The 26,959-nt window shown below is 51.7% G+C and overlaps 1 protein-coding gene across 1 annotated transcript in view; it reads right to left on the reverse strand.

Moving 5' to 3' along the window:
- The window catches only part of LOC121584529 (heparan sulfate glucosamine 3-O-sulfotransferase 6-like), a 39,837-nt gene extending 13,155 nt beyond the window's left edge, over positions 1–26,682 (reverse strand). The window contains exon 1 of the mRNA XM_041900455.2: positions 25,880–26,682. Coding sequence (XP_041756389.1) covers positions 25,880–26,391 — 512 coding nt within the window. The 5' untranslated portion in view covers positions 26,392–26,682. The remainder of the gene's footprint in view (positions 1–25,879) is intronic.
- Between the last annotated feature and the right edge of the window lie 277 nt (positions 26,683–26,959).

The raw sequence follows: 26,959 nt of genomic DNA on the forward strand, positions 1-26,959 counted from the left end.
TCCTCACAATTAAACATAACCACTGAACCAGTAATCAATTCCTGTTACGCTATTAAAGACAACCCATAGCATCTTTCCTAAGCAGGTTTTTTTTTTAACTCAACCTTCCACCCTCCTTATATATACAGTGGCTTGTGAAAGTATTCACCCCCCTTGGGGGTTTGTATAATTTGATTTGCACAACATGCCTACCACTTTGAAGATTCCAAATATTTTTTGGGGTGAAACAAACAAGAAATAAGACCAAAAAAAGAAAACTTGAGCATAACTATTCACTCCCACAAAGTCAATACTTTGTAGAGCCACCTTTTGCAGCAATTACAGCTGCAAGTCTCTTGGGGTATGTCTCTATGAGCTTGGCAAATCTAGCCACTGGGATTTTTGCTCATTCTTCAAGGCAAAACTGCTCCAGCTCCTTCAAGTTGGATGGGTTCCGCTGGTGTACAGCAATCTTTAAGTCATACCACAGATTCTCAATTGGATTGAGGTCTGGGCTTTGACTAGGCCAATCCAAGACATTTAAATGTTTCCCCTTAAACCACTCAAGTGTTGCTTTAGCAGTATGTTTAGGGTCATTGTCCTGCTGAAAGGTGAACCTCCGTCCCAGTCTCAAATCTCTGGAAGACTGAAACAGGTTTCCCTCATGAATTTCCCTGTATTTAGCGCCATCCATCATTCCTTCAATTCTGACCAGTTTCCCAGTCCCTGCCGATGAAAAACATCCCCACAGCACGATGCCGCCACCACCATTGGTGTTCTCGGGGTGATGAAAGGTGTTGGGTTTTCGCCAGACAGAGTGTTTTCCTTGATGGCCAAAAAGCTAAATTTTAGTCTCATCTGACCAGAGTACCTTCTTCCATATGTTTGGGGAGTCTCCCACATGCCTTTTGGCGAACACCAAACATGTTTGCTTATTTTTTTCTTTAAGCAATGGTTTTTTTCTGGCCACTCTTCTGTAAAGCCCAGCTCCGCTGTGGAGTGTACGGCTTAAAGTGGTCCTATGGACACATACTCCAATCTCCGCTGTGGAGCTTTGCATCTCCTTCAGGGTTATCTTTGGTCTCTTTGTTGCCTCTCTGATTAATGCCCTCCTTGCCTGGTCCGTGAGTTTTGGTGGGCGGACCTCTCTTGGCAGGTTTGCTGTGGTGCCATATTCTTTCAATTTTTAATAATGGATTTAATGGTGCTCTGTGGGATGTTCAAAGTTTCTGATATTTTTTTATAACCCAACCCTGATCTGTACTTCTCCACAACTTTGTCCCTGACCTGTTTGGAGAGCTCCTTGGTCTTCATGGTGCCGCTTGCTTGGTGGTGCCCCTTGCTTAGTGGTGTTGCAGACTCTGGGGCCTTTCAGAACAGGTGTATTATACCGAGATCATGTGACAGATCATGTGACAGATTGCACACAGGGGGACTTTAGAAACAATTTATATTTGGACTATTTTGTGTATGTCAAGAGGGATGAATACTTTTGCAAGGCACTGAATAATAATATATGCCATTTAGAAGACGCTTTATCCAAAAGGACTTATAGTGATGCCTGCATACATTTTACATAAGAGTGGTCCCGGGAATCAAACCCACTACTGTGGTGTTACAACCACCATGCTCTACCAACTGAGCTACGAAGGACGATTACCCTCTCTCACCTTACCCTCTCTCACCCAGTCAGCCAGCCAGCCAGCCACGGCTGAGACAGCAAACACACACTAAGCTGTCAATGATCCAGCAGCCTATCTAGACAGAAGATGGTAGGCTGGGTGATGGGGGTAGAGGTCAACGTAAAGTCAATGATCCAGCAGCCTATCTAGACAGAAGATGGTAGGCTGGGTGATGGGGGTAGAGGTCAACGTAAAGTCAATGATCCAGCAGCCTATCTAGACAGAAGATGGTAGGCTGGGTGATGGGGGTAGAGGTCAACCTAAAGCGTCCTAGATAAAATGGTGCACAACAGAGCTCCTGGCTGAATTACAGTCCAATAACTAGCTAGTAGCCTACACTACTCTCTGCCCATGTTGAGGGACCTAAGGCAAATAAGCAGACTCTAAATGAGACTGGGCCCTGTTTAAGATAAGGTTAGACAATTTGAAGTGTAGGCAGGGATTCATCCCATGTGTAACTAAACAGAGCAACTCTGGTGTTGGTGCAAAAACAAAACTGTCCTTGTCATCATTCACACTTCTATCCTACAGTCGCTACAACCGCTACTACAATATCTGATAACTAGAATTTCATTAGTCCACAATTCGATAATCAAAGCCTTGCAGAAAACAGAAGACATTTCTGGTTATCAGCATTGACTGGGTGTGTATTGTAATTCCAGAGAGGTGTAGTGCTATGTGAGGTTGTTATAGCTGTGCCATCCATCTTGGTGTGACAGGGACATGAGAGGAGTCGGAAGGACGGAGTGGGGGATAATTTTTTCCACTCCACCAAACATGAACCCTGATCAGTCAGCGTAACCTGGGAGTCATGTTAGAGACCTGCAGGCTGAGAGGCATCCATCCTACTGGATCCATACTGTCACAGCTCTGCTGCTCAATCTGTTTAAAATGTCTTTATTACGAGGGGACAGGAAGTAGAAAAGGCTTGGTATTGTGAAAATCTGATTAGTTTGACATTATTATAGTGGAAGAGCATCAGAGTAATCTACATCTGCTAGTTAGAAAATAACTATCGTACCTTTTTTGTCACACTGGGCTTAGAAATTCCACAATAATATTCATAGCTACAGTATGTGTGAACGCAGCACTGGTAAATAGTATAGGGAACCCCATTTTAACTATTACATTGCCACGTCTATTCATTGATGATCAGTTAGTTAATCATGTTTAGATCTAATTAGATTAGGCATCTGGCTATTGAAGACATTGATTTGTAATAGTCAGTCCCTTGTTCTGTCACACTATAGGGTTGGAAAGGAAGTCCAATGACTTTTCCATCTTTCCAATACTAAATACTCATATTGTTATCATTTTCACATCTCTTATACTTTATACGTTATTTCATTAACTATCATCTGATTGGATAGTGCATGCCATACTGAAGGTGAAAGGTCGGCCATGGTGAGCTTCAAAATATTGATGACTGAGTTGGGCGATTAGTTTTTCTCAAGATTGAAAATCCATACCCATCCCAAACCAATTTAAGTCATGTTCGATTATTCAGTTACATTTTCCCCATTTCATTTTGCATATTGATATCAATCTTGAAGGAATTCCTTTGGTTGCTTGAAAGCATGCCATGCATATATTGTAGATCTTTCTTTGATCGTACACCGCCATAGCCTGAGATAAATGTTATTTTTGAAAAGTTAGGAGGCAGCATTTATGATTGTCAATGGTCACAGCAGAGAATTTTTCTCATGGCTCTCATTCTGCACAATGACACAAAGACTAGCCGACCAGTAGATCAAGATAAAGGTCTCCTTTGTTCTGTCCAATTCTATACATTTGATTATTTCAGAGACAATCATTTCTATGCTTCCTACTTTGAACCATGAAAGGCCCTCCCAAAACCTTTTTGTTGGGCCAAAGAACTCTCTCTCTGTCTCTATCACTCCATTTCCAAACTTTCGAGGTATGCCTCGGAATTCCACAGTGGAATCCCTTGTGATTGGTAAAAAAGACTTGCAGGAAATAAGAGCCGGTCATTCTAGTCTGGATACTGTGACCAATGAATTATGAAAGAAAATATACTTCTGAAGAACCCTGTCCCCCCAATCACCACACGCTTCACAGACTTAACTACAATTTCACCGCAGCATAAATAGATTCTAGGTATAACCATGTGTGTAGGGTGTAAATGTCAGTGGTTGAAGGGCCAATGACACCTTGTCAACAAGATTTAATATTCAGCGGTTAATGAACCTCCCCTGCAGTGCTCTGATAAAGGTGCCAGGAGCTGAATCAATAGGAAACCCTATTTTAACAGATCAATATGGGAAATTACATTTATATCTATTGGATATTTATGGTGTCATGAAAAGGTGTGGTTTGATGGTGGATGACAGAGGAGAACGGGGAGAGGGAGATAGACACTGGACTGGGTTGGATCTCATCGGGTAAAGCTTAGGTTATATGCACGCATGCAATGGAAACACACACACAGTCACACACAGTCACACACAGTCACACACAGTCACACACAGTCACACACAGAAAGAGTAGAAAGCGCTAAACCCTTTAAACATGTTCTCTCCCACAAAGCCGCATAACCATTTCCAAATGCATCAAGTGTTTTTTTCCACATATAAGCATTTCATCTAAAACAATTTGCTAAATGCTTCCTTTTTACATGGCCATGTGTTTTATTTGGTTACCAACTGAAGACAGAGTGTTCAATTTCAAACGCAAAAGCAGTGTACTAAACTTAGATGTTAAGAGCTCTGTCAAAGTACAAAATGTTTAAGTGATTCTTTCCAGTCCAGTCTAATTGCTTTCTGAAATGGTGCCTGGAGTGAATCCAGGCCAGATATGAATGGATAGGTTTCACTTGATGTCAATGTGAATAGCAACACTTCATAAAGTTGCCCTTATGCCACAGAGTTACTCTATAACTGCTTTGGTAACCCGAATGTTATTCCTCAGTTGCACACATAAAACAATGATTGAATTGCCTTGAAAGGACAGTGGTCAGATTCGGTTTCATATCAGTTACTAGCGTAGTACCGTGTAAATCAAAGACCCCATCAATGATGATACAACGCCTTTCACACACAGGAGAGAAGAGCGGAGGGAGGTGAGAGAAGAGAGGAGGGAGGTGAGAGAAGAGTGGAGGGAGGTGAGAGAAGAGTGGAGGGAGGTGAGAGAAGAGTGGAGGGAGGTGAGAGAAGAGAGGAGGGAGGTGAGAGAAGAGAGGAGGGAGGTGAGAGAAGAGAGGAGGGAGTGAGAGAAGAGCGGAGGGAGGTGAGAGAAGAGCAGAGGGAGGTGAGACAAGAGAGGAGGGAGGTGAGAGAAGAGAGGAGGGAGGTGAGAGAAGAGCAGAGGGAGGTGAGACAAGAGAGTAGGGAGGTGAGAGAAGAGAGGAGGGAGGTGAGAGAAGAGCGGAGGGAGGTGAGAGAAGAGAGGAGGGAGGTGAGAGAAGAGAGGAGGGAGAGATGAGAAGAGGGAGGTGAGAGAAGAGAGGAGGGAGGTGAGAGAAGAGAGGAGGGAGGTGAGAGAAGAGTGGAGGGAGTGAGAGAAGAGAGGAGGGAGGTGAGAGAAGAGTGGAGGGAGGTGAGAGAATAGAGGAGGGAGGTGAGAGAAGAGAGGAGGGAGTGAGAGAAGAGAGGAGGGAGTGAGAGAAGAGAGGAGGGAGGTGAGAGAAGAGAGGAGGGAGGTGAGAGAAGAGATGGGGGAGTGAGAGAAGAGAGGAGGGAGGTGAGAGAAGAGCAGAGGGAGGTGAGACAAGAGAGGAGGGAGGTGAGCGAAGAGAGGAGGGAGGTGAGAGAAGAGCAGAGGGAGGTGAGACAAGAGAGGAGGGAGGTGAGAGAAGAGAGGAGGGAGGTGAGAGAAGAGAGGAGGGAGTGAGAGAAGAGAGGAGGGAGTGAGAGATGAGAGGAGGGAGGTGAGAGAAGAGAGGAGGGAGGTGAGAGAAAAGCAGAGGGAGGTGAGAGAAGAGAGGAGGGAGGTGAGAGAAGAGAGGAGGGAGTGAGAGAAGAGCAGAGGGAGGTGAGACAAGAGCAGAGGGAGGTGAGACAAGAGAGGAGGGAGGTGAGAGAAGAGAGGAGGGAGGTGAGAGAAGAGAGGAGGGAGGTGAGAGAAGAGAGGAGGGAGGTGAGAGAAGAGAGGAGGGAGTGAGAGAAGAGAGGAGGGAGTGAGAGAAGAGAGGAGGAAGTGAGAGAAGAGAGGAGGGAGGTGACAGAAGAGCGGAGGGAGCGAGAGAAGAGAGGGAGGAGGTGAGAGAAGAGCGGAGGGAGCGAGAGAAGAGAGGAGGGAGGTGAGAGAAGAGAGGAGGGAGTGAGAGAAGAGAGGAGGGAGTGAGAGAAGAGAGGAGGGAGGTGAGAGAAGAGCGGAGGGAGCGAGAGAAGAGAGAAGGGAGGTGAGAGAAGAGTGGAGGGAGAGAGAGAGGAGAAGAGGGAGTGAGAGAAGAGAGGAGGGAGGTGAGAGAAGAGCGGAGGGAGAGAGAGAAGAGAGGGGGTGAGAGAAGAGCCGACTAGGTGAAAAATCTGTCGATGTGCCCTTAAGCAAGGCACTTAACCCTAATTGCTGATGTAAGTCGCTCTGGATAAGAGCGTCTGCTAAATGACTAAAATGTAAATGTAAATGTAGAAGAGAGGAGGGAGTGAGTGAAGATTGGTGGGAGTGAGAGAAATGCGGAGGGAGTGAGAGAAGAGTGGAGGGAGTGAGAGAAGTGCGGAGGGAGTGAGAGAAGAGAGGAGGGAGTGAGAGAAGAGAGGAGGGAGTGAGAGAAGAGAGGAGGGAGTGAGAGAAGAGAGGAGGGAGGTGAGAGAAGGGCGGAGGAAGTGAGAGAAGAGCGGAGGGAGTGAGAGAAGAGAGGAGGGAGGTGAGAGAAGACGGAGGGAGCGAGAGAAGAGAGGAGGGAGGGAGAGAAGAGAGGAGGGAGGTGAGAGAAGAGAGAAGGGAGGTGAGAGAAGAGCGGAGGGCGCGAGAGAAGAGAGGACGGAGTGAGAGAAGAGAGGAGGGAGGTGAGAGAAGAGCGGAGGGAGCGAGAGAAGAGAGGAGGGAGGGAGAGAAGAGAGGAGGGAGGTGAGAGAAGAGAGAAGGGAGGTGAGAGAAGAGCGGAGGGAGCGAGAGAAGAGAGGAGGGAGAGATGAGAGGAGGGAGGTGAGAGAAGAGAGGAGGGAGGTGAGAGAAGAGAGGAGGGAGGTGAGAGAAGAGTGGAGGGAGTGAGAGAAGAGAGGAGGGAGGTGAGAGAAGAGTGGAGGGAGGTGGAGAGAATAGAGGAGGGAGGTGAGAGAAGAGAGGAGGGAGTGAGAGAAGAGAGTAGGGAGGTGAGAGAAGAGAGGAGGGAGGGAGAGAAGAGCGGAGGGAGGTGAGAGAAGAGAGGAGGGAGGTGAGAGAAGAGAGGAGGGAGAGATGAGAGATGAGAGGAGGGAGGTGAGAGAAGAGAGGAGGGAGGTGAGAGAAGAGAGGAGGGAGGTGAGAGAAGAGTGGAGGGAGTGAGAGAAGAGAGGAGGGAGGTGAGAGAAGAGTGGAGGGAGGTGAGAGAATAGAGGAGGGAGGTGAGAGAAGAGAGGAGGGAGTGAGAGAAGAGAGGAGGGAGTGAGAGAAGAGAGGAGGGAGGTGAGAGAAGAGAGAGGAGGGAGGTGAGAGAAGAGATGAGGGAGTGAGAGAAGAGAGGAGGGAGGTGAGAGAAGAGCAGAGGGAGGTGAGACAAGAGAGGAGGGAGGTGGAGCGAAGAGAGGAGGGAGGTGAGAGAAGAGCAGAGGGAGGTGAGACAAGAGAGGAGGGAGGTGAGAGAAGAGAGGAGGGAGGTGAGAGAAGAGAGGAGGGAGTGAGAGAAGAGAGGAGGGAGTGAGAGATGAGAGGAGGGAGGTGAGAGAAGAGAGGAGGGAGGTGAGAGAAAAGCAGAGGGAGGTGAGAGAAGAGAGGAGGGAGGTGAGAGAAGAGAGGAGGGAGTGAGAGAAGAGCAGAGGGAGGTGAGACAAGAGCAGAGGGAGGTAGAGACAAGAGAGGAGGGAGGTGAGAGAAGAGAGGAGGGAGGTGAGAGAAGAGAGGAGGGAGGTGAGAGAAGAGAGGAGGGAGGTGAGAGAAGAGAGGAGGGAGTGAGAGAAGAGAGGAGGGAGTGAGAGAAGAGAGGAGGAAGTGAGAGAAGAGAGGAGGGAGGTGACAGAAGAGCGGAGGGAGCGAGAGAAGAGAGGAGGGAGGTGAGAGAAGAGTGGAGGGAGCGAGAGAAGAGCGGAGGGAGGTGAGAGAGAAGAGAGGAGGGAGTGAGAGAAGAGAGGAGGGAGTGAGAGAAGAGAGGAGGGAGGAGAGAGAAGAGCGGAGGGAGCGAGAGAAGAGAGAAGGGAGGGAGAGAAGAGGGAGGGAGAGAGAGAGGAGAAGAGGGAGTGAGAGAAGAGAGGAGGGAGGTGAGAGAGAAGAGCGGAGGGAGAGAGAGAAGAGAGGGGGTGAGAGAAGAGCCGACTAGGTGAAAAATCGTCGATGTGCCCTTAAGCAAGGCACTTAACCCTAATTGCTGATGTAAGTCGCTCCTGGATAAGAGCGTCTACAAATGACTAAAATGTAAAATGTAAATGTAGAAGAGAGGAGGGAGTGAGTGAAGATTGGTGGGAGTGAGAGAAATGCGGAGGGAGTGAGAGAAGAGTGGAGGGAGTGAGAGAAGTCGGAGGGAGTGAGAGAAGAGAGGAGGGAGTGAGAGAAGAGAGGAGGGAGTGAGAGAAGAGAGGAGGGAGTGAGAGAAGAGAGGAGGGAGGTGAGAGAAGGCGGAGGAAGTAGAGAGAAGAGCGGAGGGAGTGAGAGAAGAGAGGAGGGAGGTGAGAGAAGAGCGGAGGGAGCGAGAGAAGAGAGGAGGGAGTGAGAGAAGAGAGGAGGGAGGTGAGAGAAGAGAGAAGGGAGGTGAGAGAAGACGGAGGGAGGAGAGAAGAGAGGAGGGAGAGAGAGAAGAGAGGAGGGAGGTGAGAGAAGAGCGGAGGGAGCGAGAGAAGAGAGGAGGGAGTGAGAGAAGAGAGGAGGGAGGGAGAGAAGAGAGAAGGAGGAGAGAGAAGATGGAGGGAGCGAGAGAAGAGAGGAGGGAGTGAGAGAAGAGAGGAGGGAGGGGAGAGAAGAGCGGAGGGAGTGAGAGAAGAGTGGAGGAGCGAGAGAAGAGTGGAGGGAGGTGAGAGAAGAGTGGAGGGAGTGAGAGAAGAGCGGAGGGAGCGAGAGAAGAGCAGAGGGAGGTGAGAGAAGAGCGTAGGAAGTGAGAGAAGAGAGGAGGGAGTGAGAGAAGAGAGGAGGGAGGTGAGAGAAGAGAGGAGGGAGGGAGTGAGAGAAGAGAAGAGAAGAGGGAGGTGAGAGAAGAGAGGAGGGAGGTGAGAGAAGAGAGGAGGGAGGGAGTGAGAGAAGAGAAGAGGAAGTGAGAGAAGAGAGGGGGAGTGAGAGAAGAGAGGAGGGAGTGAGGGAAGAGAGGAGGGAGTGAGAGAAGAGAGGAGGGAGGTGAGACAAGATCGGAGGGATGTGAGAGAAGAGCGGAGGGAGTGAGAGAAGAGCGGAGGGAGGTAAGAGAAGAGAGGATGGAGGTGAGAGGTGAGCGGAGGGAGTGAGAGAAGAGAGGAGGGAGTGAGAGAAGAGAGGAGGGAGGTGAGAAGAGAGGAGGGAGGTGAGAGAAGAGAGAAGGGAGGTGAGAGAAGAGCAGAGGGAGCGAGAGAAGAGAGGAGGGAGTGAGAGAAGAGAGGAGGGAGGGGAGAGAAGAGCGGAGGGAGCGAGAGAAGAGAGGAGGGAGTGAGAGAAGAGAGGAGGGAGGTGAGAGAAGAGAGAAGGGAGGTGAGAGAAGAGCGGAGGGAGCGAGAGAAGAGAGGAGGGAGAGATGAGAGGAGGGAGGTGAGAGAAGAGAGGAGGGAGGTGAGAGAAGAGAGGAGGGAGGTGGGAGAGAAGAGTGGAGGGAGGAGAGAAGAGAGGAGGGAGGAGAGAGAAGAGTGGAGGGAGGTGAGAGAATAGAGGAGGGAGGTGAGAGAAGAGAGGAGGGAGTGAGAGAAGAGAGTAGGGAGGGAGAGAGAAGAGAGGAGGGAGGTGAGAGAAGAGCGGAGGGAGGTGAGAGAAGAGAGGAGGGAGGTGAGAGAAGAGAGGAGGGAGAGATGAGAGGAGGGAGGTGAGAGAAGAGAGGAGGGAGGTGAGAGAAGAGAGGAGGGAGGTGAGAGAAGAGTGGAGGGAGTGAGAGAAGAGAGGAGGGAGGTGAGAGAAGAGTGGAGGGAGGTGAGAGAATAGAGGAGGGAGGTGAGAGAAGAGAGGAGGGAGTGAGAGAAGAGAGGAGGGAGTGAGAGAAGAGAGGAGGGAGTGAGAGAAGAGAGGAGGGAGATGAGAGAAGAGAGGAGGGAGGGTGAGAGAAGAGATGAGGGAGTGAGAGAAGAGAGGAGGGAGGTGAGAGAAGAGCAGAGGGAGGTGAGACAAGAGAGGAGGGAGGTGAGCGAAGAGAGGAGGGAGGTGAGAGAAGAGCAGAGGGAGGTGAGACAAGAGAGGAGGGAGGTGAGAGAAGAGAGGAGGGAGGGTGAGAGAAGAGAGGAGGGAGTGAGAGAAGAGAGGAGGGAGTGAGAGATGAGAGGAGGGAGGTGAGAGAAGAGAGGAGGGAGGTGAGAGAAAAGCAGAGGGAGGTGAGAGAAGAGAGGAGGGAGGTGAGAGAAGAGAGGAGGGAGTGAGAGAAGAGCAGAGGGAGGTGAGACAAGAGCAGAGGGAGGTGAGACAAGAGAGGAGGGAGGTGAGAGAAGAGAGGAGGGAGGTGAGAGAAGAGAGGAGGGAGGTGAGAGAAGAGAGGAGGGAGGTGAGAGAAGAGAGGAGGGAGTGAGAGAAGAGAGGAGGGAGTGAGAGAAGAGAGGAGGAAGTGAGAGAAGAGAGGAGGGAGGTGACAGAAGAGCGGAGGGAGCGAGAGAAGAGAGGAGGGAGGTGAGAGAAGAGCGGAGGGAGCGAGAGAAGAGCGGAGGGAGGTGAGAGAAGAGAGGAGGGAGTGAGAGAAGAGAGGAGGGAGCGAGAGAAGAGAGGAGGGAGGTGAGAGAAGAGCGGAGGGAGCGAGAGAAGAGAGAAGGGAGGTGAGAGAAGAGTGGAGGGAGAGAGTGAGGAGAAGAGGGAGTGGAGAGAAGAGAGGAGGGAGGTGAGAGAAGAGCGGAGGGAGAGAGAGAAGAGAGGGGGGTGAGAGAAGAGCCGACTAGGTGAAAATCTGTCGATGTGCCCTTAAGCAAGGCACTTAACCCTAATTGCTGATGTAAGTCGCTCTGGATAAGAGCGTCTGCTAAATGACTAAAAATGTAAATGTAAATGTAGAAGAGAGGAGGGAGTGAGTGAAGATTGGTGGGAGTGAGAGAAATGCGGAGGGAGTGAGAGAAGAGTGGAGGGAGTGAGAGAAGTGCGGAGGGAGTGAGAGAAGAGAGGAGGGAGTGAGAGAAGAGAGGAGGGAGTGAGAGAAGAGAGGAGGGAGTGAGAGAAGAGAGGAGGGAGGTGAGAGAAGAGAGGAGGGAGGGAGTGAGAGAAGAGAAGAGGAAGTGAGAGAAGAGAGGGGAGTGAGAGAAGAGAGGAGGGAGTGAGGGAAGAGAGGAGGGAGTGAGAGAAGAGAGGAGGGAGGTGAGACAAGATCGGAGGGATGTGAGAGAAGAGCGGAGGGAGTGAGAGAAGAGCGGAGGGAGGTAAGAGAAGAGAGGATGGAGGTGAGAGGTGAGCGGAGGGAGTGAGAGAAGAGAGGAGGGAGGGAGAGAAGAGAGGAGGGAGGTGAGAAGAGAGGAGGGAGGTGAGAGAAGAGAGAAGGGAGGTGAGAGAAGAGCGGAGGGAGCGAGAGAAGAGAGGAGGGAGTGAGAGAAGAGAGGAGGGAGGTGAGAGAAGAGCGGAGGGAGCGAGAGAAGAGAGGAGGGAGTGAGAGAAGAGAGGAGGGAGGTGAGAGAAGAGAGAAGGGAGGTGAGAGAAGAGCGGAGGGAGCGAGAGAAGAGAGGAGGGAGAGATGAGAGGAGGGAGGTGAGAGAAGAGAGGAGGGAGGTGAGAGAAGAGAGGAGGGAGGTGAGAGAAGAGTGGAGGGAGTGAGAGAAGAGAGGAGGGAGGTGAGAGAAGAGTGGAGGGAGGTGAGAGAATAGAGGAGGGAGGTGAGAGAAGAGAGGAGGGAGTGAGAGAAGAGAGTAGGGAGGTGAGAGAAGAGAGGAGGGAGGTGAGAGAAGAGCGGAGGGAGGTGAGAGAAGAGAGGAGGGAGGTGAGAGAAGAGAGGAGGGAGAGATGAGAGGAGGGAGGTGAGAGAAGAGAGGAGGGAGGTGAGAGAAGAGAGGAGGGAGGTGAGAGAAGAGTGAGGGAGTGAGAGAAGAGAGGAGGGAGGTGAGAGAAGAGTGGAGGAGGTGAGAGAATAGAGGAGGGAGGTGAGAGAAGAGAGGAGGGAGTGAGAGAAGAGAGGAGGGAGTGAGAGAAGAGAGGAGGGAGTGAGAGAAGAGAGGAGGGAGATGAGAGAAGAGAGGAGGGAGGTGAGAGAAGAGATGAGGGAGTGAGAGAAGAGAGGAGGGAGGTGAGAGAAGAGCAGAGGGAGGTGAGACAAGAGAGGAGGGAGGTGAGCGAAGAGAGGAGGGAGGTGAGAGAAGAGCAGAGGGAGGTGAGACAAGAGAGGAGGGAGGTGAGAGAAGAGAGGAGGGAGGTGAGAGAAGAGAGGAGGGAGTGAGAGAAGAGAGGAGGGAGTGAGAGATGAGAGGAGGGAGGTGAGAGAAGAGAGGAGGGAGGTGAGAGAAAAGCAGAGGGAGGTGAGAGAAGAGAGGAGGGAGGTGAGAGAAGAGAGGAGGGAGTGAGAGAAGAGCAGAGGGAGGTGAGACAAGAGCAGAGGGAGGTGAGACAAGAGAGGAGGGAGGTGAGAGAAGAGAGGAGGGAGGTGAGAGAAGAGAGGAGGGAGGTGAGAGAAGAGAGGAGGGAGGTGAGAGAAGAGAGGAGGGAGTGAGAGAAGAGAGGAGGGAGTGAGAGAAGAGAGGAGGAAGTGAGAGAAGAGAGGAGGGAGGTGACAGAAGAGCGGAGGGAGCGAGAGAAGAGCGGAGGGAGGTGAGAGAAGAGAGGAGGGAGTGAGAGAAGAGAGGAGGGAGTGAGAGAAGAGAGGAGGGAGGTGAGAGAAGAGCGGAGGGAGCGAGAGAAGAGAGAAGGGAGGTGAGAGAGAAGAGTGGAGGGAGAGAGAGAGGAGAAGAGGGAGTGAGAGAAGAGAGGAGGGAGGTGAGAGAAGAGCGGAGGGAGAGAGAGAAGAGAGGGGGTGAGAGAAGAGCCGACTAGGTGAAAAAATCTGTCGATGTGCCCCTAAGCAAGGCACTTAACCCTAATTGCTGATGTAAGTCGCTCTGGATAAGAGCGTCTGCTAAATGACTAAAATGTAAATGTAAATGTAGAAGAGAGGAGGGAGTGAGTGAAGATTGGTGGGAGTGAGAGAAATGCGGAGGGAGTGAGAGAAGAGTGGAGGGAGTGAGAGAAGTGCGGAGGGAGTGAGAGAAGAGAGGAGGGAGTGAGAGAAGAGAGGAGGGAGTGAGAGAAGAGAGGAGGGAGGAGAGAAGAGAGGAGGGAGGTGAGAGAAGGGCGGAGGAAGTGAGAGAAGAGCGGAGGGAGTGAGAGAAGAGAGGAGGGAGGTGAGAGAAGAGCGGAGGGAGCGAGAGAAGAGAGGAGGGAGTGAGAGAAGAGAGGAGGGAGGTGAGAGAAGAGAGAAGGGAGGTGAGAGAGAAGAGCGGAGGGAGCGAGAGAAGAGAGGAGGGAGTGAGAGAAGAGAGGAGGGAGGTGAGAGAAGAGCGGAGGGAGCGAGAGAAGAGAGGAGGGAGTGAGAGAAGAGAGGAGGGAGGTGAGAGAAGAGAGAAGGGAGGTGAGAGAAGAGCGGAGGGAGCGAGAGAAGAGAGGAGGGAGTGAGAGAAGAGAGGAGGGAGGTGAGAGAAGAGAGAAGGGAGGTGAGAGAAGAGCGGAGGGAGCGAGAGAAGAGAGGAGGGAGAGATGAGAGGAGGGAGGTGAGAGAAGAGAGGAGGGAGGGTGAGAGAAGAGAGGAGGGAGGTGAGAGAAGAGTGGAGGGAGTGAGAGAAGAGAGGAGGGAGGTGAGAGAAGAGTGGAGGGAGGTGAGAGAATAGAGGAGGGAGGTGAGAGAAGAGAGGAGGGAGTGAGAGAAGAGAGTAGGGAGGTGAGAGAAGAGAGGAGGGAGGTGAGAGAAGAGCGGAGGGAGGTGAGAGAAGAGAGGAGGGAGGTGAGAGAAGAGAGGAGGGAGAGATGAGAGGAGGGAGGTGAGAGAAGAGAGGAGGGAGGTGAGAGAAGAGAGGAGGGAGGTGAGAGAAGAGTGGAGGGAGTGAGAGAAGAGAGGAGGGAGGTGAGAGAGAAGAGTGGAGGGAGGTGAGAGAATAGAGGAGGGAGGTGAGAGAAGAGAGGAGGGAGTGAGAGAAGAGAGGAGGGAGGAGAGAAGAGAGGAGGGAGTGAGAGAAGAGAGGAGGGAGATGAGAGAAGAGAGGAGGGAGGTGAGAGAAGAGATGAGGGAGTGAGAGAAGAGAGGAGGGAGGTGAGAGAAGAGCAGAGGGAGGTGAGACAAGAGAGGAGGGAGGTGAGCGAAGAGAGGAGGGAGGTGAGAGAAGAGCAGAGGGAGGTGAGACAAGAGAGGAGGGAGGTGAGAGAAGAGAGGAGGGAGGTGAGAGAAGAGAGGAGGGAGTGAGAGAAGAGAGGAGGGAGTGAGAGATGAGAGGAGGGAGGTGAGAGAAGAGAGGAGGGAGGTGAGAGAAAAGCAGAGGGAGGTGAGAGAAGAGAGGAGGGAGGTGAGAGAAGAGAGGAGGGAGTGAGAGAAGAGCAGAGGGAGGTGAGACAAGAGCAGAGGGAGGTAGAGACAAGAGAGGAGGGAGGTGAGAGAAGAGAGGAGGGAGGTGAGAGAAGAGAGGAGGGAGGTGAGAGAAGAGAGGAGGGAGGTGAGAGAAGAGAGGAGGGAGTGAGAGAAGAGAGGAGGGAGGAGAGAAGAGAGGAGGAAGTGAGAGAAGAGAGGAGGGAGGTGACAGAAGAGCGGAGGGAGCGAGAGAAGAGAGGAGGGAGGTGAGAGAAGAGCGGAGGGAGCGAGAGAAGAGCGGAGGGAGGTGAGAGAAGAGAGGAGGGAGTGAGAGAAGAGAGGAGGGAGTGAGAGAAGAGAGGAGGGAGGTGAGAGAAGAGCGGAGGGAGCGAGAGAAGAGAGAAGGGAGGTGAGAGAAGAGTGGAGGGAGAGAGTGAGGAGAAGAGGGAGTGAGAGAAGAGAGGAGGGAGGTGAGAGAAGAGCGGAGGGAGAGAGAGAAGAGAGGGGGTGAGAGAAGAGCCGACTAGGTGAAAAATCTGTCGATGTGCCCTTAAGCAAGGCACTTAACCCTAATTGCTGATGTAAGTCGCTCTGGATAAGAGTGTCTGCTAAATGACTAAAATGTAAATGTAAATGTAGAAGAGAGGAGGGAGTGAGTGAAGATTGGTGGGAGTGAGAGAAATGCGGAGGGAGTGAGAGAAGAGTGGAGGGAGTGAGAGAAGTGCGGAGGGAGTGAGAGAAGAGAGGAGGGAGTGAGAGTGTAACGATCCCGGCAGTCTGAGTCGGGTCCTGTCTGTGGACTAGTTTTTCCGCTCGTGATCTCCAGTTTCCCGAGGGTTCTGGAACGCTCCGGGGAGCTCTCTTGATTTCCGCACCTGCATCCCATCAGCAATCTGCACACCTGGTCCTGATCATCACCCTTCTTAGGCTCTGGCCTAACATCCATTCCCTGCCGGATCGTTAGCCATGAACAGTATGTTTGTCAGTGTATCAGCCTTGGAGTTTCTAGCGTTAGTTTTGTTGTTTTGCACCTTGTTGGCTTGCCGTGTACTTACCTCCGTTTTGTTTCTATCTGCAGTCAATCTCCCGGAACCTTCACCCCACCCCTGCCTGGTTGTCGGCGGCTGCCGAGCCATTCTTGGATCTACCACTGCACCTCCACCAACTCATCTCCGCCGTCCGCTCTGTCCCCTGGATTATTCTACATCGCTTTTTGGAATCTGTTAAATAAATACTCACCTTCGCTTTCAACTCACCTTGTCCTGGTCTGCTTCTGGGTTCTGGCTTAGTAAACCGTGACAGAACGATCCGGCCAGTAATGAACCCAGCGGACCTGGACTCTGTTCGCCATGCCATTACCCATCAGGAGAAGATGTTGGGCCATCATAGCACGGAGCTACAGGAGATCGCGTTGGCAGTTCGGAACCTTTCTACCGGCCTGACGGAGGTCCAGAACCAGCGCAAGTTTCCGGTGGAGGATCCACTACCGGTTTCACCCATCTCGCCTGCCGCGTCTGGAGCTGTGTCCTTCCGTGAGCCCAAGGTTCCGACGCCGGATAAATATGAGGGGGAGCTGGGAAGATGCCGTTCTTTCCTTATGCAGTGTGGGTTAGTGTTCGATCTACAGCCCTACTCTTATGCCACAGACAAGGCTAGGATAGCCTTTGTGATTGAGTTGCTGCGTGGTCGAGCGCTGGAGTGGGCTTCAGCCGTTTGGGAACGACAAGACCCCTGCATGGCTTCATACCAGGGGTTCACGGCCGAGATGAGGAAGCTCTTCGACCATTCCGTCCGAGGGAGGGACGCAGCCAGGCGCCTGTTTTCGCTTCACCAAGGAACTCGCAGCGTGGCCGACTTCGTGATCGAGTTCAAGACGTTGGCTGTGGAGAGTGGGTGGAATGAGGAGGCTCTGCAAGCGGCCTTTACCAGGGTCTGTCGGAGCAGCTCAAGGATGAGTTGATCTCCTATCCGGAGCCTAGTGACCTGGACAGCTTGGTAGCCTTGTCTATTCGGGTGGATAATCGAGTCCGAGAGCGAAGGAGGGAGAAGCAATGGGGTCCGTCCAATCGATCAGCTTCTCAGTTCCCAGTCGGGTCGGGTGGTGGACCAGAACACGTCGATCATTCTCCACCACAAAGGATTAGTGGAGAGGTCCTCTCTCCCGATTCTGAACCCATGCAAGTGGGGCGGCACGAGTTAACCAAGGAGGAGCGTAAACATAGACGTAAGACCAACTGCTGCCTCTACTGTGGTAGCTCGGGACATTACATCTCCACTTGTTCCCGGCGGTCGTCAAACTGCCCGGCTCGCTAAAGTTGGGAGGACTTTTAGCGAGCCAGTTTCAACCTCTCAGTACCTCTGTCAGACCCCGTTTCCGGCTACCCTTGTGAACAGGAATCAGAGCTTAGCGATTAACGCTTTATCGATTCAGGTGCCGATGGAAGCTTTCTTGATGCCGAGTTGGTGGAACAGCTGGGGCTTTCCAAGGAGCAATTGCCGGAAGCCATTGAAGCGACCACTCTGAACGGCAGTAGTCTGGCACGTATCACGATGAGGACTGAACCGGTTAAGATGCTGTTGTCGGGGAATCATTCGGAGATGATTTCATTCTTCATTCTGCCGTCTTCCCATGTTCCTCTGGTCCTTGGATACCCCTGGCTGAAGGAACACAATCCCACGTTCGATTGGGTGACGGGCAAGGTAACGAGTTGGAGCCTTGATTGTCATGCTAACTGTCTCTGTCTCCCCATTCGGTTCCCAGTCAGGTGATTGAGGCTAAACCCCCAGATTTGTCCCTGGTTCCCGAGACATATCACGATTTGGGGGAAGTGTTCAGTAAGCAGAAGGCTCTGTCACTCCCTCCCCACCGACCATATGATTGTGCCATCAACCTGTTCCCTGGAGCTGTCTACCCCAAGGGAAGGTTATACAGTATCTCCCGCCCTGAACGTGAGGCTTTGGAGACCTACATCAAGGAGTCCCTAGCTGCTGGTCTCGTTCGTCCCTCGTCATCACCCCTGGGGGGCAGGATTCTTCTTTGTGGGTAAGAAGGATGGCTCTCTTCGACCGTGTATTGATTATCGGGGGTTGAATGACATCACGGTCAAGAACAAGTATCCCTGCCCTTGATGAGTTCTGCCTTCGACTCCTTACAGGGTGCTACGGTGTTCACCAAGCTAGACCTACGCAATGCGTATCACATGGTCCGGATCAGAGAGGGAGACGAGTGGTTGACGGGTTTCAATACACCGATGGGTCACCGAGTATCAGGTGATGCCGTTTGGACTGACCAATGCTCCAGCGGTATTCCAGAGTATGGTGAACGACGTCCTGAGAGATATGATCGGTCTCTTTGTGTTTGTTTACCTGGATGACATTCTGATCTTCTCGAAGGAACCTTCCGACCACGTCCAGCATGTCCGGCAGGTTCTGCAGCGATTGTTGGAGAATCGCCTGTTCGTGAAGGCCGAGAAGTGCGAGTTTCACGCCCACACGACATCCTTTCTCGGGTACATCATCTCCAGGGGAGAGATTAGGATGGACCAGGAGAAGGTTAGAGCGGTTCTGGAATGGGCCCAGCCCGGTACGAGATTGCAGCTCCAGAGATTTTTGGGGTTTGCGAATTTCTACCGCAGATTCATCCGGGATTACAGCCGTGTGGCCGCTCCGTTAACGGCCTTGACTTCCAGTATCAGGAGCTTCAAGTGGAATCCGGAGGCGGATCGAGCGTTTCTGGATTTGAAGAGGCGATTCACCAACGCACCGATTCTCTCTCAACCGGACACGGCCCGTCAGTTCGTCGTTGAAGTGGACGCGTCTGATGTGGGAGTTGGCGCCATCCTGTCGCAGCGATGCTCCACGGACAGTAAACTCCATCCCTGCGCCTACTACTCGTCGCCTTTCGCCTGCGGAGAGGAATTACGATGTGGGTAACCGGGAGCTTTCGCGGTGAAACTTGCCTTGGAGGAGTGGCGCCACTGGTTGGAGGGGGGCGGAGCAACCGTTTATTGTCTGGACTGACCACAAGAATCTTGCTTACGTGCAATCGGCTAGACGTCTCAACTCCCGTCAGGCCAGGTGGTCGTTGTTTTTCGGACGATTCAATTTTTTCCCTGACGCTCCGACCTGGATCTAAGAACGGCAAGGCGGACGCCTTGTCTCGGATGTTCTCCAAGACGGAGGAGAGTGGGTCCAAGACCGAGACAATTCTCCCCCGGAACTGCGTCGTGGGAGCTGTTAGGTGGAAGATTGAGGAGGAGGTGATGGCGGCTCTTCGGACGCAGCCCGGTCCCGGTAACGGTCCACCCGGTCGGTTGTTTGTGCCTGAGTCGGTTCGTCCTGCGGTCCTCAAATGGTCCCACGCCAGCAAGATGGCTTGTCACCCTGGCGTGGCTCGGACGATGGCGTTTCTTCGCAGACGCTTTTTGGTGGCCCGCCATGGCCGAGGATACTCGGGGTTATGTTGCTGCCTGTCCAGTGTGTGCGCAGAATAAGGGTACCAATCGGCCCAGCTCTGGACTACTTCACCCCCTTCCTATTCCCCGGCGACCATGGTCGCATCTGGCCCTGGACTTTGTCACTGGGTTGCCCGCTTCTGAGGGGAACACGGTCGTTCTGACTATCGTGGACAGATTCAGCAAGTTCGCCCACTTTGTGCCAATTGCCAAGCTTCCCTCTGCCTCGGAGACGTCCGAGATCCTGGTTAGGGAGGTTTTCAGGGTCCACGGGTTGCCCAGTGATATCGTTTCCGACCGTGGCCCTCAGTTTACCTCTGCTGTCTGGAAGTCCTTCTGTTTGGCCATTGGAGCTACAGTCAGTCTCACATCTGGTTTTCACCCCCAATCTAATGGTCAGGCGGAGAGAGCCAACCAGAAGATGGAATCCACGCTACGCTGCCTGGCCTCTTCCAACCCCACCTCCTGGGCTCTCAGTTGCCTTGGGTTGAGTATGCCCACAATACTCTCCCTACATCTGCCACTGGGATGTCTCCCTTCCAGTGCCTGTATGGCTACCAACCTCCCTTGTTCCCTTCTCAGGAGAAGGAGCTCTCAGTGCCTTCTGTTCAGGCCCATATTCGTGTTGCCACCGGACCTGGCATCGGGCCAGAAAGGCACTCCTTAGAGTTTCGGACCGGTATCAGCTCCAGGCGAATCGTCGCGGATCCCCGCTCCCACCTACACCATCGGAGATAGGGTCTGGTTGGCCACACGGGATCTTCCTTTACGGACTGAGTCTAGGAAGTTGTTACCGAAGTTCATTGGTCCGTTTGTGGTGGAGAAGGTGATCAATCCGGTGGCAGTTCGACTCAAACTCCCGAGGACGCTCAGAGTCCATCCCACCTTTCATGTCTCCTGCCTCAAGCCTGTTTTCCTCAGTCCTCTGTTGCCTCCTCCGCCTCCTCCTCCTCCTCCTCGGATGATCGGAGGTGGTCCTGCCACACGGTGCGACGCATTATGGATTCCAGACGGCGGGGCCGGGGTTTCAGTATCTCGTGGACTGGGAGGGGTATGGTCCTGAAGAGAGGAGTTGGATTCCGCGGCGACAGATCCTAGATGCGGACCTCATCCGTGACTTCTACCGCCTCCATCCTGGCGCTCCGGGGAGTCCGCCCGGTGGCGTTTCGGAGGGGGGTACTGTAACGATCCCGGCAGTCTGAGTCGGGTCCTGTCTGTGGACTAGTTTTTCCGCTCGTGATCTCCAGTTTCCCGAGGGTTCTGGAACGCTCCGGGGAGCTCTCTTGATTTCCGCACCTGCATCCCATCAGCAATCTGCACACCTGGTCCTGATCATCACCCTTCTTAGGCTCTGGCCTAACATCCATTCCCTGCCGGATCGTTAGCCATGAACAGTATGTTTGTCAGTGTATCAGCCTTGGAGTTTCTAGCGTTAGTTTTGTTGTTTTGCACCTTGTTGGCTTGCCGTGTACTTACCTCCGTTTTGTTTCTATCTGCAGTCAATCTCCCGGAACCTTCACCCCACCCCTGCCTGGTTGTCGGCGGCTGCCGAGCCATTCTTGGATCTACCACTGCACCTCCACCAACTCATCTCCGCCGTCCGCTCTGTCCCCTGGATTATTCTACATCGTTTTTTGGAATCTGTTAAATAAATACTCACCTTCGTTTCAACTCACCTTGTCCTGGTCTGCTTCTGGGTTCTGGCTTAGTAAACCGTGACAGAGAGAAGAGAGGAGGGAGTGAGAGAAGAGAGGAGGGAGTGAGAGAAGAGAGGAGGGAGGTGAGAGAAGAGAGGAGGGAGGGAGTGAGAGAAGAGAAGAGGAAGTGAGAGAAGAGAGGGGGAGTGAGAGAAGAGAGGAGGGAGTGAGGGAAGAGAGGAGGGAGTGAGAGAAGAGAGGAGGGAGGTGAGACAAGATCGGAGGGATGTGAGAGAAGAGCGGAGGGAGTGAGAGAAGAGCGGAGGGAGGTAAGAGAAGAGAGGATGGAGGTGAGAGGTGAGCGGAGGGAGTGAGAGAAGAGAGGAGGGAGTGAGAGAAGAGAGGAGGGAGGTGAGAAGAGAGGAGGGAGGTGAGAGAAGAGAGAAGGGAGGTGAGAGAAGAGCGGAGGGAGCGAGAGAAGAGAGGAGGGAGTGAGAGAAGAGAGGAGGGAGGTGAGAGAAGAGCGGAGGGAGCGAGAGAAGAGAGGAGGGAGTGAGAGAAGAGAGGAGGGAGGTGAGAGAAGAGAGAAGGGAGGTGAGAGAAGAGCGGAGGGAGCGAGAGAAGAGAGGAGGGAGAGATGAGAGGAGGGAGGTGAGAGAAGAGAGGAGGGAGGTGAGAGAAGAGAGGAGGGAGGTGAGAGAAGAGTGGAGGGAGTGAGAGAAGAGAGGAGGGAGGTGAGAGAAGAGTGGAGGGAGGTGAGAGAATAGAGGAGGGAGGTGAGAGAAGAGAGGAGGGAGTGAGAGAAGAGAGTAGGGAGGTGAGAGAAGAGAGGAGGGAGGTGAGAGAAGAGCGGAGGGAGGTGAGAGAAGAGAGGAGGGAGGTGAGAGAAGAGAGGAGGGAGAGATGAGAGGAGGGAGGTGAGAGAAGAGAGGAGGGAGGTGAGAGAAGAGAGGAGGGAGGTGAGAGAAGAGTGGAGGGAGTGAGAGAAGAGAGGAGGGAGGTGAGAGAAGAGTGGAGGGAGGTGAGAGAATAGAGGAGGGAGGTGAGAGAGAAGAGAGGAGGGAGTGAGAGAAGAGAGGAGGGAGTGAGAGAAGAGAGGAGGGAGTGAGAGAAGAGAGGAGGGAGATGAGAGAAGAGAGGAGGGAGGTGAGAGAAGAGATGAGGGAGTGAGAGAAGAGAGGAGGGAGGTGAGAGAAGAGCAGAGGGAGGTGAGACAAGAGAGGAGGGAGGTGAGCGAAGAGAGGAGGGAGGTGAGAGAAGAGCAGAGGGAGGTGAGACAAGAGAGGAGGGAGGTGAGAGAAGAGAGGAGGGAGGTGAGAGAAGAGAGGAGGGAGTGAGAGAAGAGAGGAGGGAGTGAGAGATGAGAGGAGGGAGGTGGAGAGAAGAGAGGAGGGAGGTGAGAGAAAAGCAGAGGGAGGTGAGAGAAGAGAGGAGGGAGGTGAGAGAAGAGAGGAGGGAGTGAGAGAAGAGCAGAGGGAGGTGAGACAAGAGCAGAGGGAGGTGAGACAAGAGAGGAGGGAGGTGAGAGAAGAGAGGAGGGAGGGGTGAGAGAAGAGAGGAGGGAGGTGAGAGAAGAGAGGAGGGAGGTGAGAGAAGAGAGGAGGGAGTGAGAGAAGAGAGGAGGGAGTGAGAGAAGAGAGGAGGAAGTGAGAGAAGAGAGGAGGGAGGTGACAGAAGAGCGGAGGGAGCGAGAGAAGAGAGGAGGGAGGTGAGAGAAGAGCGGAGGGAGCGAGAGAAGAGCGGAGGGAGGTGAGAGAAGAGAGGAGGGAGTGAGAGAAGAGAGGAGGGAGTGAGAGAAGAGAGGAGGGAGGTGAGAGAAGAGCGGAGGGAGCGAGAGAAGAGAGAAGGGAGGTGAGAGAAGAGTGGAGGGAGAGAGAGAGGAGAAGAGGGAGTGAGAGAAGAGAGGAGGGAGGTGAGAGAAGAGCGGAGGGAGAGAGAGAAGAGAGGGGGTGAGAGAAGAGCCGACTAGGTGAAAAATCTGTCGATGTGCCCTTAAGCAAGGCACTTAACCCTAATTGCTGATGTAAGTCGCTCTGGATAAGAGCGTCTGCTAAATGACTAAAATGTAAATGTAAATGTAGAAGAGAGGAGGGAGTGAGTGAAGATTGGTGGGAGTGAGAGAAATGCGGAGGGAGTGAGAGAAGAGTGGAGGGAGTGAGAGAAGTGCGGATGGGAGTGAGAGAAGAGAGGAGGGAGTGAGAGAAGAGAGGAGGGAGTGAGAGAAGAGAGGAGGGAGTGAGAGAAGAGAGGAGGGAGGTGAGAGAAGGGCGGAGGAAGTGAGAGAAGAGCGGAGGGAGTGAGAGAAGAGAGGAGGGAGGTGAGAGAAGAGCGGAGGGAGCGAGAGAAGAGAGGAGGGAGTGAGAGAAGAGAGGAGGGAGGTGAGAGAAGAGAGAAGGGAGGTGAGAGAAGAGCGGAGGGAGCGAGAGAAGAGAGGAGGGAGTGAGAGAAGAGAGGAGGGAGGTGAGAGAAGAGCGGAGGGAGCGAGAGAAGAGAGGAGGGAGTGAGAGAAGAGAGGAGGGAGGTGAGAGAAGAGAGAAGGGAGGTGAGAGAAGAGCGGAGGGAGCGAGAGAAGAGAGGAGGGAGTGAGAGAAGAGAGGAGGGAGGTGAGAGAAGAGCGGAGGGAGTGAGAGAAGAGCGGAGGGAGCGAGAGAAGAGTGGAGGGAGGTGAGAGAAGAGTGGAGGGAGTGAGAGAAGAGCGGAGGGAGCGAGAGAAGAGCAGAGGGAGGTGAGAGAAGAGCGTAGGAAGTGAGAGAAGAGAGGAGGGAGTGAGAGAAGAGAGGAGGGAGGTGAGAGAAGAGAGGAGGGAGGGAGTGAGAGAAGAGAAGAGGAAGTGAGAGAAGAGAGGGGGAGTGAGAGAAGAGAGGAGGGAGTGAGGGAAGAGAGGAGGGAGTGAGAGAAGAGAGGAGGGAGGTGAGACAAGATCGGAGGGATGTGAGAGAAGAGAGGAGGGAGCGAGAGAAGAGAGGAGGGAGGTGAGAAGAGAGGAGGGAGTGAGAGAAGAGAGGAGGGAGGTGAGAGAAGAGAGAAGGGAGGTGAGAGAAGAGCGGAGGGAGCGAGAGAAGAGAGGAGGGAGTGAGAGAAGAGAGGAGGGATGTGAGAGAAGAGCGGAGGGAGCGAGAGAAGAGAGGAGGGAGTGAGAGAAGAGAGGAGGGAGGTGAGAGAAGAGAGAAGGGAGGTGAGAGAAGAGCGGAGGGAGCGAGAGAAGAGAGGAGGGAGTGAGAGAAGAGAGGAGGGAGGTGAGAGAAGAGCGGAGGGAGTGAGAGAAGAGCGGAGGGAGCGAGAGAAGAGAGGAGGGAGGTGAGAGAAGAGCGGAGGGAGTGAGAGAAGAGCGGAGGGAGCGAGAGAAGAGCAGAGGGAGGGAGGTGAGAGAAGAGAGGAGGGAGCAGATGATGATGAGAGACTGGCTGATTGGGGTGCTTTGACACCATTCTCATTACTCCAGCACAGCACTACACACTTCTCCTTAGATAAGAACCAATAATCCATCACACACTTAGGCACAGATCTAGGATCAGCTTCAGCCTCCCCTTCCCCAATCCCAACCTAAACCGTTAGGGAAAAAGACCCAACACTGTCTTTAGATCAGAGCCTTGGCTTTGGGCAACTTCACCCTACACTGACTGGCCATAACGTGATGTTGAACCGTGACAGGGTTCTAATCTCCATGTCCCTGAGTTGTCCAAGCTAATGCCTGACCTGTCATTACAGCAGGCCAATCCACACAGTGCTGACAAAACCTGTCGTCAGATTAGGAAAGAATAAAACCATTTCATTACACATTTATGAGACAGAAGAGAGACGCCGTGCAGCTGCAACAAAGCACTGTGACGGTGTTAGAAGGTCACTGCTCTCTCAACACCATCAACGGCCTGTAACTGTTGTAGTGCCATACCGTAGGCTCACCTGCCTGGCCTCACAAATGAAATTGTAGTACAGTGAAAGACAGTACATTCAGGTAACTTGCAGAAGACTGCAGGCAACACTGCATTTACATTTTAGTCATTTAGCAGACACTCTTATCCAGAGCAATTAGGGTTTAGTACCTTGCTCAAGGGCACATCAACAGATAATTGTGTTCTTCACCTAGTCGGCTAGGGGATTCAAACCAGCAACCTTTCGGTTACTGGTACAACGCTCTTAACCACTAGCCTACCTGCCATACGTCATTAGAAGCATTTTTCTGGGTAAATGTTTTTTTGCATACACTTGGGGAGTTTAGAGAGTTGTGATGGGAGAGACTTTCATCCCTCCATTGCTGCTATTAACGTTTATACCCAACATCTGCAATATTCATTAACAGACTGTATTGATTTCTCCCTCTCCTTGGCTCTGTGTCACATCTTTATGTGCTCCCCTGCCGAACCAGGTGATATGGGTGACAGTGAGGGATCCCCAGGGACACACACAGGGACAGACACTTAAAACCGCAGCACATCACGTCAATAAACAGCATTTTTTTTGGCAGGGAACTTAATACCCTGTCGCACCAAGGGGCTCTCAGAGAGGATCCATATTGGCATTGGGAGATATTAATGAGGTGGTACTGTAGGAAGGGACGAGGAGGTGGAGGAGGAGGAGGAGGAGGAGGAGGAGGAGGAGGAGGAGGAGCCTGCTCAGGAGAGGTGATCAATGACAAACACAAGGCACCAAAATATGGGCAATTCCATGGTAATGGAATTATGCTGAGACTCTAATTTTTCACTTTAAAATGAATACCAAACAAAAACTATTGATTTAAAGTTTAACAAACCATATAACTCTATGCAAAAGGACTACTTTTAACAATTTCCACTGTACATTTTACAAAAACACATTTACAGGAAGAACTGTGCAGATACAAAGTTTGCTAACAGAATAAAACTGAGAGATTTTAGCGTAATTCTGTTACCAAACTTTGCATCTGCAGTTTTTCCAGTAAATTATTATTTAAAAAAAAAAAATATATATATATATATGGTATAAATTGTATGGTTTGTTAAACTTTTAAATCAATGGTTTTTGTTTGGCATACATTTCAAAGTGAAAAATTGGAGTCTTCTGTGTAATTCTGTTACCATGGAATTTCCCATATAGCCTACACCTGATATATAGTAAATCCACAGATGTGTTTCTGAGTCTGTTGTCTTTTGGTGCCTGTGATGACAGGCAGTTTCACACAATATTTGATACTTTGTCATAGTGGGATGAATTACTTTATTTGAATAAAATTATTGATTTACCAAGCCCCTATGTCACAGTCATTGTAATACCATGATTTTATCTGGGTAGCAGGTAATCTGCATTGACTAATTCAAACGAAACATTAGGCTATTTATGATAGAAAATCATATTTCTTTCCATCTTTTGGACATGTTCACGTTGATGTTTTCAGTGCTCCTGTAAATTAAAGCATAGGCCTACAAGAAAAACATGTCAGTGAAATTCAAAACAGCACTGGCTCACCTGTACCATTCCAGTCCTTTATCATAGAACCTGTCGAAGAAGTGGGGTTCGGCGCCCACTGCTCTGACATCCGGGTGAATACGCAGAAACTCCAGCAGCGCGCGCGTGCCTCCTTTCTTTACTCCGATGATGATTGCCTGAGGAAACGTTTTACTCCCGAAGTTATTGGCTATAGAGATATTGTTATCAGGTCGCAGTTCGTTTTCATTGCCCTGCAAGAGTGTGTCAACACTGTCAAAGCCGGGGAGCTCGCGAACAAACGTGCCGGGAGAACTGTTCTTGTGCGCGTCAGGCTGTTGGTGAGGTGAAGACTCCAGTCCTTCCTTTCGCAGGATTTTGTTGATAAAAGTTGTCTGTTGGTCGTATACAGGTATAGGTAGGGAGTCGCAGTACCCAGTGAAACAATAAAATAAGTAGGTGAAAATGATGACCATTGCAAAGAAGACGGAGAGTTTGGACTGCGCCTTCAGGTGTCCAAAGTTGAACCCAGCTCTCCATTTGTTACATCCCATGAGGCGCTATACTGAGCTGGAGGGTAACACGCAGGAAACATGCCTTTTAAATTAGATCAGTTCAGTTCAATGAGTTTTAAAATCAAGATTAGTATTTCTTTATAAAGTTACCCATAAAAACATAGTTCATGGTGAAGTCGTGCCATTGCGCACTTAAAAAAGGTATTCATATTTCCAAAAAGGACAATTTCAAAGTCCTTTTTGTTTGACCATCCACTTCATAACTCAAGTCTAGAGAAAATATTTTGAACAGTGTCAATGTCAACTTGTTCCCTCTCACTCCCTGCTCCTCTCCAGCACTCACGCAAAGCCGTTTGGCTCCCATCAGCAGCCTACAGACACACCCCTTTCCTTCTGGGTGTGAAGCCACGCCCTGTTGGTCAAATTCCCGCCCCTTACATTTTCAGCCATGGGACTCTAAAATAACACTAATAACTGGCACACTGAGACCAATCACTAATAATCATGTGATTAAATAGCGCTGATTATATTTTAAATGATACTTTTTTTCCCTATATAATTCAAGAATATATAGTTACAACGTTGGAGGCAGCTTATGATAGAGACA

The sequence above is a fragment of the Coregonus clupeaformis genome, chromosome 1 (assembly GCF_020615455.1).
Source record: "Coregonus clupeaformis isolate EN_2021a chromosome 1, ASM2061545v1, whole genome shotgun sequence".
NCBI lineage: Eukaryota > Metazoa > Chordata > Actinopteri > Salmoniformes > Salmonidae > Coregonus > Coregonus clupeaformis.